The 12,397-nt window shown below is 41.1% G+C and overlaps 3 protein-coding genes across 3 annotated transcripts; all 3 read left to right on the forward strand.

The window, feature by feature from the left end:
* LOC131298612 (class V chitinase CHIT5b-like) lies at positions 1–2,310 on the forward strand. Its single transcript, XM_058324095.1, has 2 exons — positions 1–1,155; positions 1,932–2,310. Exons 1-2 carry the CDS (start codon positions 27–29, stop codon positions 1,952–1,954), a joined length of 1,152 nt encoding a protein of 383 aa, XP_058180078.1. The 5' UTR covers positions 1–26; the 3' UTR covers positions 1,955–2,310.
* Positions 2,311–7,148: 4,838 nt separating this feature from the next.
* Positions 7,149–9,385, forward strand: LOC131298603 (class V chitinase CHIT5b-like). The gene is made up of 2 exons (XM_058324086.1): positions 7,149–8,382; positions 9,202–9,385. Exons 1-2 carry the CDS (start codon positions 7,266–7,268, stop codon positions 9,288–9,290), a joined length of 1,206 nt encoding a protein of 401 aa, XP_058180069.1. The 5' UTR covers positions 7,149–7,265; the 3' UTR covers positions 9,291–9,385.
* A 1,478-nt stretch (positions 9,386–10,863) lies between these two features.
* LOC131326657 (uncharacterized mitochondrial protein AtMg00810-like) lies at positions 10,864–12,008 on the forward strand. Its single transcript, XM_058359512.1, has 3 exons — positions 10,864–11,496; positions 11,544–11,766; positions 11,815–12,008. Exons 1-3 carry the CDS (start codon positions 10,864–10,866, stop codon positions 12,006–12,008), a joined length of 1,050 nt encoding a protein of 349 aa, XP_058215495.1.
* Positions 12,009–12,397: the final 389 nt, after the last annotated feature.

Genomic DNA, 12,397 nt, shown 5'->3' on the forward strand with positions numbered 1-12,397 from the left:
TATTGGCTATCCACACAGAAAAAGCAATGACAGGTCTAAAAGATTACTACCACCTCTATGTTATTTTCCTCTTGTCCAGCACCACAAACTGTGGTATGGGATGGAGACCATCTTCTTCTCAGGCGGTCAAAGGGGCTTATTGGCGTTCATGGGCCGCCTCAGTTTTCCCGCCCTCAGCCATTGACACGAGGTTGTTCACCCACCTCTACTACGCTTTTCTTGTTCCCAGTAACGTCACTTTTAGGTTTGAGGTCTCGAGTACTAAGGCTCCGACGCTGTTGAATTTTACGTCCACGATTCGCAAGAAGAATCCGCCGGCCAAGACGCTTTTCTCGGTCGGCGGGGGAGGCGTAGGCCCGGCTATCTTTTCGCGGATGGCGTCGAGTGCCTCCTCGCGCAAGAGTTTCATCGACTCGTCCATCGAAGTGGCGAGGAAATACGGATTTGACGGTGTCGATCTTGATTGGGAGTCCCCTCAAGACGCGAAAGACATGGAGAATTTGGGCTACTTGCTCGAGGAATGGCGGGCTGCGGTCCAAAAGGATGCCAAGGTGACGGGCCGGAGGCCACTCTTGCTAACCGCGGCAACGTACTTCGCTGTGGAATTCTTCCTCGGGCCGGTTGTCCGGTCGTTCCCGGTGGCCTCGATTAGCAAAAACTTGGACTTTATCAATGCGATGTGCTACAACTACCATGGGTCGTGGGACACTACTGCGACGGGGGCCCATGCCGCGTTGTTCGACCCAAAAAGCAACGTATCGACGAGTTATGGGCTCCAGTCATGGATCAAAGCTGGGCTCCCTCAAAGCAAGCTGGTCATGGGCCTGCCGTTGTACGGGCGGACTTGGAAGCTCAAGGACCCCAAAGTGAACGGCATAGGAGCGCCCGGTGTCGGTTTGGGTCCAAGCCCGGGCCCGGGAAACAACGGGACTATGTCTTATTCGCAGGTGGAGACATTCAATCGGGAGAAGAACGCCACGGTGGTGTTTGACATGGAGACGGTATCCACGTATTCCTATGCGGGAACTTCGTGGATTGGGTACGATGATGTCAGGTCGACGACGGTGAAGATAGGGTATGCCCAGGCCCTTAAGCTTCGGGGGTACTTCTTTTGGGCCGTCAATGGTGATCAAGCGTGGAAAATCTCAAGACAAGGTAAAATTAATTTACAGCTCAACACAATTAACTGAATTGATCAGATGACATAAAAGGGTGAAATTATACAATGGTCAAAGAGTACCGCCACGTGGTATTCCATACAACTTTATAATCACACATTCCTATGGGATCTACCACTAAATACATAGATCCCACATGAATGTGTGATTGGAAAGTTGTCCAGAGTATCTCATGACGGTACTTTCGGATTATTGAATAATTACTCCAAGATTTTACTCCTGAATTATTGAATAATTACCCCATGATTTTATGAGAGTAATTATATTATTCTCCTATAGTCTCATCAAACAAACGAACCTTATACAGATTAAAATCAAACAATCATTGGGGAACCGCTCGTGGGCTTGCCCTATTGAAGGGCCCTTGCTTAGCTTTGGGTAGCAAGGGTTCAACTCCTATCCGCAGTTGGTACTATGAACTACCTAGCGGGGCGGGACGGTGGTTTGCTTTGGGTAGTCTGGAAATTTACGATCTATTAATATTGGGTTCAATTAGTGATCCTCATATGGGGTGGTTCCTTCGTCATTAACTGAGCCCCCACTAATCTAAGGCGAGCTTGGTCTCCAAAATGTTGGTCGACCGTTTATGAGCTGATTTAGAAACCATGAATTATCACAAAACAAATATAACACTATGGAATATGAGTGCATATTGAAGCTCATCTTCACTTCTTTAGGGCACCGTTAAGTAATTATGCGGTATATATTCAGGGGTCTAACACATTCTTCATTATGGTTGATGATGTTTTGCAGCTTCAAGGTCGTGGATTCTATAAGCTAGCCCAGCTGAGCTGCTGTTCTCGGAAGTTCACATGATCTTCTGATCATGTTCTGTTCAGTTTTATAGCTTTTTGGTGAATCACTTTCAGTTTATAGTCAAAGATTAATCTTCTAGATCTTGTTTTTTTTTTTTTTTGACAAGTCATCTTCTAGATCTTGTTCAAGTGATAAATAATTAAGGATCATTAATTGGCCTCCTAAATCTTTTGTTTGTATTTGGATGCCATTTGATCTTGTTTTTCTACTTTGCTTTATTGCCTTTCAATTATGTATAAAGCTGAAAAACATGGGATAACATATATGCAGGACAAGAAGGCTTTGCTCAAATTATTAAATAAACGAAATTATCATAGTCTCTTGTTGCAGCTTATCGCTTGGTTTTATAGCCTTTTTCTCTTTTGGACTTCGACCCAATTTTTTATTGCAGTTTGGCTTGTACTAGTATGCGTATGGGTACTTATTCAATCAGAAATCCTATTGGTACCGACGGTACCCATAGGGAAAATGCACCGACGGCCACCGGACGGCCGTCTCCGGTCACCGGACGGCCGATCCGAGCCGTCCAAAAATTTCAAAAAATAAAACCGAGTGGCCTTACGCGAGAATCAATGGCATCCGAGGTGTGTAGGGTACTTGATCCGAGTACCCCTTTTTCGTGTATATACACGTATATACAAATATACACGAAAAATGGGTGCTCGGATCAAGTACCCTACACACCTCGGATGCCATTGATTCTCGCGTAAGGCCACTCGGTTTTATTTTTTAAAATTTTTGGACGGCTCGGATCGGCCGTCCGGTGACCGGAGACGGCCATCCGGTGGCCGTCGGTGCATTTTCCCTATGGGTACCGTCGGTACCCATAGCAGTACTCCTTATTCAATAGTTCGGACATGGTGCTCCGGATCACATCAAAACTATGTATATGGTTCCATACAAGAATGTGTGTTGTTCGAGTGATTCGGACTATCACGTAACGGTGCTGTCGGACTGTTGAGTAATTAGACCTACTTGTATGGTCAATTTCTCTAACTGAGATGAATGGATGATGAAGTTTGACCTATAGCAGGAAAAAGAAAAAAGAAAAAACAAAACAGAAAAGGGCCAAAATGCTGAAGTTGGGCAAAATGTCAAATTTTACAAATTGCAGAACCTGCAGAGCATAACTAATTTTCTTTTCTTCCGATAATGGAAGCAATTTACTTGGGTTGAAACTGAGGTGTTTGCTAGTAGTTCGAGGCACAGCTCAGCTTGTTAAGTGCTTAACTTGGCTCAATTCCTGATAAACAAGGCGAGCTTAAAAAGCATTCCCTCCGTCCCATAATATTTGTCCGGTCCGTAAAACAGAGACGTAAAAATAATACTATTTTTGTGAGAAAAGTTGAAAAAAAATTCAACAATTTACTAGATCTCGACGAGTTCTTTTAACTTATGAAAAAAATTTAAATTTTTTCTCGAAAGAAATGCATTATTTTGTAGTCCTCGTTTTGCGGACCGGACAAATATTATGGGACGGAAGGAGTATTTTTGGTGGGTAACTTCATCTTGTACCTTGTTTTTCCTTTCCATGAATCGTAGGTCTCTTACCGATTTCTGACTAGATCATCGGATGATTGGAGGGTTCTTGACACGGGAGTAATTATTCAATACTCCCAAAGTATATGAACATTATATTCCATCTTATCACATAATATGTGGGTCCCACATGTGTCCCATGTGTGTGCCCCATATGTTATGTGAGAGGAATGAATATACTATTCATATACTCCGGGAGTATTGAATAATTTTTGCTGACGCGAACCCTAGAGTCTCCCTGTTCTAGAACTCCAATAAACTGCTTATTTTTTAAAAAGACAATTTCAAGCTCAAAAATCATGTATTTAAGCAAATAATTTTTCTAGCAATATGGATCTTGTTTGATAGATCTCATTAGGATATTCTACACGGTGCAAAAAAAATTGAAAATTTATGTTTCATTTACATTATTTTGCAGTTTGAAAATGTAAAATAAGTTGTTTATTTTTTTAAGAAGGTTTCTGGAACAAGCTTGTAATCTCGTTATAGTGATCTTGGAAGTCACTTTATAATTATTCAATGTCACTGATGACGAGAGATTGAAATTTAAGCCCTGTTTCCATTAACAAAAAACACTAAAAATTTAACGCATTTTACTATCTCATTATTACTAACAAAAGAATCTCAGCATTTTACCATCTCGTTTTCACTAACAAAAATATTGTCAACAAAAACTCTTTTTGTTACAGTAACTCTACTCACAAACCTATTAACAACTTATTCACTACATGAAACACTTAATAATTTTTTAACCACAAATCAAAATTTATATATTTTTCACTACTAAAAACACCCCCTAAGATAACGCATGCGAATATTCAAGATTATTTTAGTGCTTCACTGTTAGCCATATGCCGAAAGAGGTTCGGGGGTTACCACGACAGCTTCTATGTTTCGAGGACTCATGATAGGAGTCCAAAGTTCCACGATCTCACTTCTCCTTAATAGCTAAACCCGAATTTTCAAAGCTGACTTGATGGTTTTACAATTATTCGGGTCCGGTGTTTTGGCCCCGCTCCAACACTACTCTCTACTTATCCTAATCAAAGCTCAAAACTATACCATTCTTGTTTCGTGTTTCCATTTTTCCATCCACCTAGTCAAATCGGACTTGTCATCCACCCATACATGATATGAGGTCGAGTTTGTCTTTCGTAGAGCCGAGAACAGGTAATCTGGAACCTCAGCGCAATTTTTTCTCGCCTCCCTAGGTTGGATAAATGTAGCTATCGAAGTTGTTAAGGAAATAAAATTTCACATTACTTGGGAGTGGAATGGGTGATCACTTAATAATATTTGGGACCTCTCTACTAATTGCCAATTGGTTTTGAGATGGACATAAAGTTTCTACATGGTATCAGAGCGTGGCCCATTCCACTTGACATTTTAAAAATTTACAATCCACACTCCACGATGACAAACTAGCAAAAAGGTTGCACGATGAAGGACCCAAAAGTGGCCACACATAACAGACTTCAAATATGGCTGCACGGGAGGGGGATGTTAAGAAAATAAAATCTCACGTTGCTTGAGAGTGGAATGAGTGATCACTTAATAACATTTGAGACATCTCCACTTATTGTCAATTAATTTTGAGATGGATATAAAATTTCTACGTTGTGTTAAAACAAAATGTATGCCTGGCCGTGCGTGATTTTTTTGCAAAAATGACTTTTTTGACTAATGGGTTCGAGATGCTGAGTAGTGGCCATTCTCACTAGTGCCTGGTGGTCTACCCCTCCATTATCCACATGCGGATGTGCCATTTCCTGAAGTTGAAATTGACAAGATCACCACGTTGAACAGGTCCCATTGTCCGGCTTTCTAGAAAGGAAAATTTCAAAATATCTCCCAATCTTTACTCTAAATTTCAATTAATACTTTCAATCTTTTAAAACAATCAATTTTACTCCAAACATTATCTTCCGTCAATCAAAACGCCCCCTTCCATCCAAATGACTATCGGATTTCATTAAAGGCTCCGTTTAATAGTGTCCCGATAGAATTTCAATGATCCAAGCAGTTCAATGTGTTCAGAATGTGATTTTAATGGTATTCTCACAAAATTAGCAATAAAATGATTGGGAAGGGTTTTATCTGAACAGTTTAATAAAAAATTGATCAAATTAAGCCCATCCCAATCTTTTTTTTGCTGATTTCTCACACTTACCATTAAAATCACGTTTTGAATATATTGAGCGGCTCGAATTATCAAAATTCGATTGGAAAAGGGGAGGTGCGGATTGATCCGGATTTTGTTCAAGTCAGGATATCCAGATTTTGCTTCAGTCCGCACCTCCCCTTTTCCGATCGAATTTTAATGATCCGAGCCACTTAATGTGTTCAGAACGTGAATTTAAAGGTACTCACAAGAAATTGGCAAAAAAATGATCGGGAAAGATATCATCTGAACAATTTTTTTATTGAATAGTTCAATAAAAAACTACTCAAATCAAACTCTTTTCGATAATTTTTTTTGTTATTTTCTCGCGGATACCCTTAAAATCACGTTTTAATCATATTGAGCGGTTCGGATCATCGAAATTCAATTAAGAAAGTGGAGTTGGGGACCGATCCAGATTTTGTTCAAGTCAGGACGTCCAGATTTTGCTTCGGTCCGCACCTCCCCTTTTTCGATTGAATATCAATGATCTAAGCAGCTCAATGTGATTAGAATATAATTTTAAGAGTACCAGTGAGAAATCAACAGAAAAAATGACCAGAAAGGGCTTAGTTTGAGCAGTTTATTTATTAAACTGTTCAATAAAAAACTGTTTAGATGAAACCCTTTCCAGTCATTTTTTTTGCTGATTTTCAAGCAAGTGCCCTTAGAATCATGTTCTGATCAAATTGAGCAGCTCGGATTATCGAAATTCGATCGGGATGCTATTTAATGGAGCCTTTAACGAAATCCATTAGTCATTCGGACGGAAGAGAGCGTTTCGATTAATGGAAAATAATGTTGGAAGTAAAATTGATTTTTTTAAAAGATTGAGAGTCTAATTAAAATTTCGAGTAAAAGTTGGGAGGTATTTTAAAATTTTTCCCTTCTAGAAATATACAGGAACATTAAACTACACTACCTAACCCATCACCCTAGTCAAGTCAGAATTTTCTTCCTACCATTGTCTCTGGACAAATTTTTTAATGTAGAGTGGGTACCACGTGGTGCCCATTCGGCACATTCGGACCGTCCATTTCGGTTTTGAATAACTCGAATATGGAGAGAGAAAGAGAAGAGAGAGAGTTTTAACCTAGGCCGTCCAACACACTTTTGGACGGTTCGGATGGGCTATTCGGGTTGGTGCCCGCCCAGTATCGAAAAATTTCTCCCAATTATGGGATCGGATCCTCTCCGCTCCAAATTTTAAACTAGACTAGACTGTACAAATCTAGACTATATATTCAATTGTCTGAATTTGCTCAAAAACTCTTACCGATAAAAGTACCGAAGCAAATCCAAATCAATAATTGCGGCAATAGAAGGTCTAAATTTGAACGGTATTCTCCCTTCCAAAATTTGGTGGACCCAATTCATCCAATTATAGAATCTGAACCCCGTGGGCCGTGGACCACAGATAATAATGCAGCCTCCAAAAGTAAAGATAAAAAAGCAAGCATTCCCATCTTTCCCTGTCGAATTACTGAGGTTTGATATCTCATACACTTGCTTACAAATATCCCAAGACCATTTGGGGGAGTGAAATATTGGCTATCCACGCAGAGAAAGCAATGGCAGGTCTAAAAGATTACTATCACCTCTATGTTCTTTTGTTATTGTCCATCACCGCAAATTGTGGTATGGCTGGGAGGCCATCTTCTTCTCAGGCGGTCAAAGGGGCTTATTGGCCTTCATGGGCCGCCTCCACTTTCCCGCCCTCAGCCATCGACACGAGGCTGTTCACCCACCTCTACTACGCTTTTCTTGTACCCAGTAACGTCACTTTTAGATTTGAGGTCTCGAGTTCTAAGGCTCCGACACTGTTGAATTTTACGTCCACGATTCGCAAGAAGAACCCGCCGGCCAAGACGCTTTTCTCGGTCGGCGGGGGAGGCGAAGGCCCGGATATCTTTTCACGGATGGCATCGAGTGCTTCCTCGCGCAAGAGTTTCATCGACTCGTCCATCGAAGTGGCGAGGAAGTACGGATTTGACGGCGTCGATCTTGATTGGGAGTTCCCTCAAGACGCGAAAGACATGGAGAATTTGGGCTACTTGCTCGACGAATGGCGGGCTGCGGTCCAAAAGGACGCCAAGGCGACGGGCCGGAGCCCACTCTTGCTCACCGCGGCAATGTACTTCTCTGTGGAATTCTTCCTCGGGCCGGTCGTCCGGTCGTTCCCGGTGGCCTCGATTAGCAAAAACTTGGACTTTGTCAATGCGATGTGCTATGACTACCATGGGTCGTGGGACACTACTGCGACGGGGGCCCATGCCGCGTTGTTCGACCCAAAAAGCAACGTATCGACGAGTTATGGGCTCCAGTCATGGATCAATGCCGGGCTCCCTCGAAGCAAGCTGGTCATGGGCCTGCCGTTATACGGGCGGACTTGGAAGCTCAAGGACCCTAAAGTGAACGGCATAGGAGCGCCCGGTGTCGGCTTGGGCCCGGGAAACGACGGGACTATGACTTATTCGCAGGTGGAGACGTTCAATCGGGAGAATAACGCCACGGTGGTGTTTGACATGGAAACAGTGTCCACGAATTCCTATGCGGGAACGTCGTGGATTGGGTACGATGATGTTAGGTCGACGACGGTAAAGATAGGGTATGCCCAGACCCTTAAGCTTCGGGGGTACTTCTTTTGGGCTGTCAATGGTGATCAAGAGTGGAAAATCTCAAGACAAGGTAAAATTAATTTACAACTCAACACGATGAACTGAATTGATCAGATGACATAAAAAGGTGAAATTATATATACAATAGTTTGGGAGTACCATCACGTGGTACATAAGACCACTTTACAATCACACATTCCTATAGGATCTACCACTGAGTATATGAATCTCACATGAATATGTGATTGTAAAGTTGTCCGGAGTACCTCGTGGCGGTACTCCCGAATTATTAAATAATTACTCCAAGATTTTACTCCTGAATTATTGAATAATTACCCCAAAATTTTGCATATCTTAATTATGAGAGTAATTATATTATTCTCCTATAGTCTCATCATACCAACGTACCTTATATAGATCAAAATCAAACAATCATTGGGGAACCGCTGGTGGGCTTGCCCAATTGGAGGGCCCTTGCCTAGCTTTGGGTAGGGTTCGAACTACCTTACGGGTCAGGGCGGTGGTTTGCTTTGGATAGTTTAGAAATTTACGCTCTATTAATTTTGGGTTCAATTAGTGATCCTCATGTGGGGTGGTTCCTTCGTCATAAAAAAAAAATAAAAAAATTCGTTGGGAAGTATATTGCAACAAGGATCCCGACTTTAAATGAGCCCCTACTAATGAAAGACGAGCTTGGTCCCCAACAAGATAGTCGACCGCTTATGAGCTGCTTCAGAAACCATGAATTATCACAAAACAAATATAACACTATGGAATATGAGTGCATATTGAAGCTCATCTTCACTTCTTTAAGGCACCGTTAAGTAATTATGCAGTCTATATTCAGGGGTCTAACACATTCTTCATTATGGTTGATGATGTTTTGCAGCTTCAAGGTCGTGGATTCTACAAGGCCTTAGGCCCAGCAGCTGTTCTCGAAAGTTCACATCTTCGGATCATGTTCTGTTCAATTTATAGCTTTTTTGTTAATCACTTTCAGTTTGTAGTCAAAGATTAATCTTCTAGAGATCTTGTTCAAGTGATAAATAATGAAGGATCATTGACCTCCTAAATCTATTGTTTTGTATTTGGATGCCATTTGATCTATTTTTTCTACTTTGCTTTATTGCCTTTCAATTATGTTTAAAGCTGAAAAACATGGGACAACAGGACAAGGAGGCTTCACACCAATTATCAAATAAACGAAATTATCATAGTCCCTTGTTACAGCTTAGCTTGGTTTTATAGCCTTTTTCTCTTTTGCACTTCGTCCCAAATTTTTATTGCAGTTTGGCTTGTACTAGTACGTGTACGGGTACTTATTCAATAGTTCGGGCATGGTGCTTCGGATCACATCAGAACCATGTATATGGTTCCATACAAGAATGTGTGTTGTTTGAGTGATCCGGACTACCACGTGACGGTGCTACCGGACTATTGAGTAATTAGACCTATTTCTCTGGTCAATTTCTCTCTCTGAGATGAATGGATGATGAAGTTTAATTTGACCTATAGTAGGGGGGGAAAAAGAAGAGAAAAGGGCCAAAATGCTGAAGTTGGGCAAAATGTCAAATTTTACAAATTGCAGAACCTGCAGAGCATAACTAATTTCATATTTCTTTTCTTCCGATAATGGAAGCAATTAATTTGGGTGGAGAATCATTTTCCTTATCCTTCTCTTACTTCTCATTCTTCTCTTTCCTTAGATTCTGAGACTTCTCTTTCTACTTTTTCTGTTCCTCTTACTAGTTTTTCAAAAATTCTTGTCTTTGTTAATCCTCCTTCACCTGTTCCATCTATTCCCATTCATAATATTCCTACTTCTATACCTGTATTTGATTCTGTTCCTATTACTATCCCTATTAGTTCTGATTTAGCTCCCTCAGCTACTTTTGCTTCAGCTCCTACTTCTACTTCAGCTTTTACCTCTTTGAGTGCACCTTCTTCTTCTGTTTTTGTTCCACCATTGGGTCCTTCTCACTCTATGAGAACCAGGTCTCAAAATGGCATATATAAGCCTAAACAGCCTCTCACTTTGCTTACTTCTGCTTCTTCCTCCCTTCCTCTTACTGAACCTGCCCAATTCTCTGACGCTATATGTCATTATGTCTGGCAAAAGGCTATGGCAGAGGAGTATGAGGCTTTAATGAAACAAGGTACTTGGGTTCTTGTTCCTCCACCCTCTCATGGGCATGTCATAGGGTGTCAATGGATTTTTAAGATCAAGAAACACTCTGATGGCACTGTGGCACGGTACAAAGCTAGGCTTGTAGCTAATGGCAATCAACAAACTGAAGGTATGGATTTCACGGACACATTCAGCCCTGTCATTAAACAACCCACTCTACGCGTTATACTTAGTCTTGCTGTGCATCATAATTGGTCTCTTAGACAGCTAGATGTTTCCAATGCCTTCTTGCATGGTGTCATTTCAGAAGATGTATACATGAAACAACCACTAAGGTACAAGGATTCTGTTCATCCTGATTATGTGTATAAATTGACCAAAGCTCTTTATGGTCTTCGACAAGCACCTAGGGCTTGGTAATCTATGTTTTCTGGCTATTTTGTTCAACTTGGTTTTCAGTCCAGCAAGGCAGATACATCTCTCTTTATTTCGTCTCAAGGTCAACATCTTACTTTGGTTTTGATTTATGTGGATGACATAGTCATCACCGGAAGTGATTCTTCTTACATCACATCTCTTATTCACAAGCTTAGGCAACGGTTTGTTATGAAGGACTTGGGGACTCTCCATTATTTTATGGGTATTCAGATTACTACTTCTTCTTCTGATATTTTCCTTTCTCAGTCCAAGTATGCAACTGAACTTCTTACTAAAGCTGGGATGACTGACTGTAAAGGTTCTAATTCTCCTGCCTCTGTCAAGCCTGGGATACCAGACTGTGATTATCCTTTGCAAGATGTGTCTTTATATAGGACTTTGGTGGGTTCTTTACAATACTTGACTTTGACAAGGCCAGAAGTTGCTTTTCTGTTAATGTGGCCTGTCAACATATGCATGCACCCAAACTTAGTCACTTCATGGCAGTCAAACGTATCCTTCGATACATCAAAGGATCCATCTCTCATGGACTTCATTTTGTTCAAGGCCCTTTCACCCTCACAGCCTTTGCAGATGCTGATTGGGCAGGGGATCCTGTTGTTAGGAGATCCACAACAGGTTATGGTGTGTTCATGGGTCATAATTTAGTCTCTTGGTGTGCTAAGAAGCAGCACACAGTGGCTAGGTCATCCACTGAAGCTGAGTATAGGGTCATGGCTCAAACAGCTAGTGATTTAGTTTGGTTGCAACAATTGTTTTCTGAACTGCATATCCCTTCTTCTACACCTCATGTTCTGTGGTGTGATAACAAGTCTGCCATTGCTTTGGCATGTAATCCTGTCTATCATGCTAGGACTAAGCACATAGAGATCGATTACCATTTTATACGTGAGTAGGTGTTAAATAATCAGGTTGTGCTCTGTTATATTAATTCAGAGGCTCAAATAGCAGATATATTCACCAAGGCTTTATCTGTATCAAGGTTTCAGCTTCTCAATTCCAAACTCATGGTAGCTAACCCTCCCATGCGTTTGCAGGGGAGTGTAAAGGAGAATGACACAGAGAATCCGAGCTCCACTTCAACTCATCAAAATTTGCAGGCCACGTCAGCAACAACTTTAGTTAACTAAGAGTGTTTAGTTTGTGTCGGTGGTAATTAGTGGAAGGTTAATCAGTTGATTAGTTGGTTGTAGAGGGTTATATTGGGGACCCTGTCATTGTAACAGATCAACGAAAAAGAAATGAAACAAAATTAGATTTGCTTTCTCTTTCTAGACCTCTTTACTCTCTCTCTCTCTCTCTCTCTCTCTCTCTCTCTCTCTCTCTCTCTTCTTGATTGTTCTTTACTGATTCTTGATGATTTGTGTACGGTTTTGTTAAATTCTTCAGAAACTGAAGTGTTTACTAGTAGTTCAAGGCTCGGTTCAGCTTGTTAAGTGCTTGACTTGGCTCGATTCCTGATAAACAAGGCGGGCTTAAAAAGTATTTTTGGTGGATAACTTCATCTTCTACCTTGTTT

This window comes from Rhododendron vialii, chromosome 1a (assembly GCF_030253575.1).
Source record: "Rhododendron vialii isolate Sample 1 chromosome 1a, ASM3025357v1".
Lineage (NCBI taxonomy): Eukaryota > Viridiplantae > Streptophyta > Magnoliopsida > Ericales > Ericaceae > Rhododendron > Rhododendron vialii.

Bases quoted from the DNA above. Each gene is read 5' to 3' on its own strand.
- LOC131298612 (XM_058324095.1), top strand. From the start codon at position 27: ATGACAGGTCTAAAAGATTACTACCACCTCTATGTTATTTTCCTCTTG. The intron at 1,156-1,931 runs GTAAAATTAATT...GATGTTTTGCAG, and splicing joins GTGGAAAATCTCAAGACAAG to CTTCAAGGTCGTGGATTCTA.
- LOC131298603 (XM_058324086.1), top strand. From the start codon at position 7,266: ATGGCAGGTCTAAAAGATTACTATCACCTCTATGTTCTTTTGTTATTG. The intron at 8,383-9,201 runs GTAAAATTAATT...GATGTTTTGCAG, and splicing joins GTGGAAAATCTCAAGACAAG to CTTCAAGGTCGTGGATTCTA.
- LOC131326657 (XM_058359512.1), top strand. From the start codon at position 10,864: ATGTTTTCTGGCTATTTTGTTCAACTTGGTTTTCAGTCCAGCAAGGCA. The intron at 11,497-11,543 runs GTTATGGTGTGT...TGGTGTGCTAAG, and splicing joins TGTTAGGAGATCCACAACAG to AAGCAGCACACAGTGGCTAG. The intron at 11,767-11,814 runs GTGAGTAGGTGT...ATATTAATTCAG, and splicing joins GATCGATTACCATTTTATAC to AGGCTCAAATAGCAGATATA.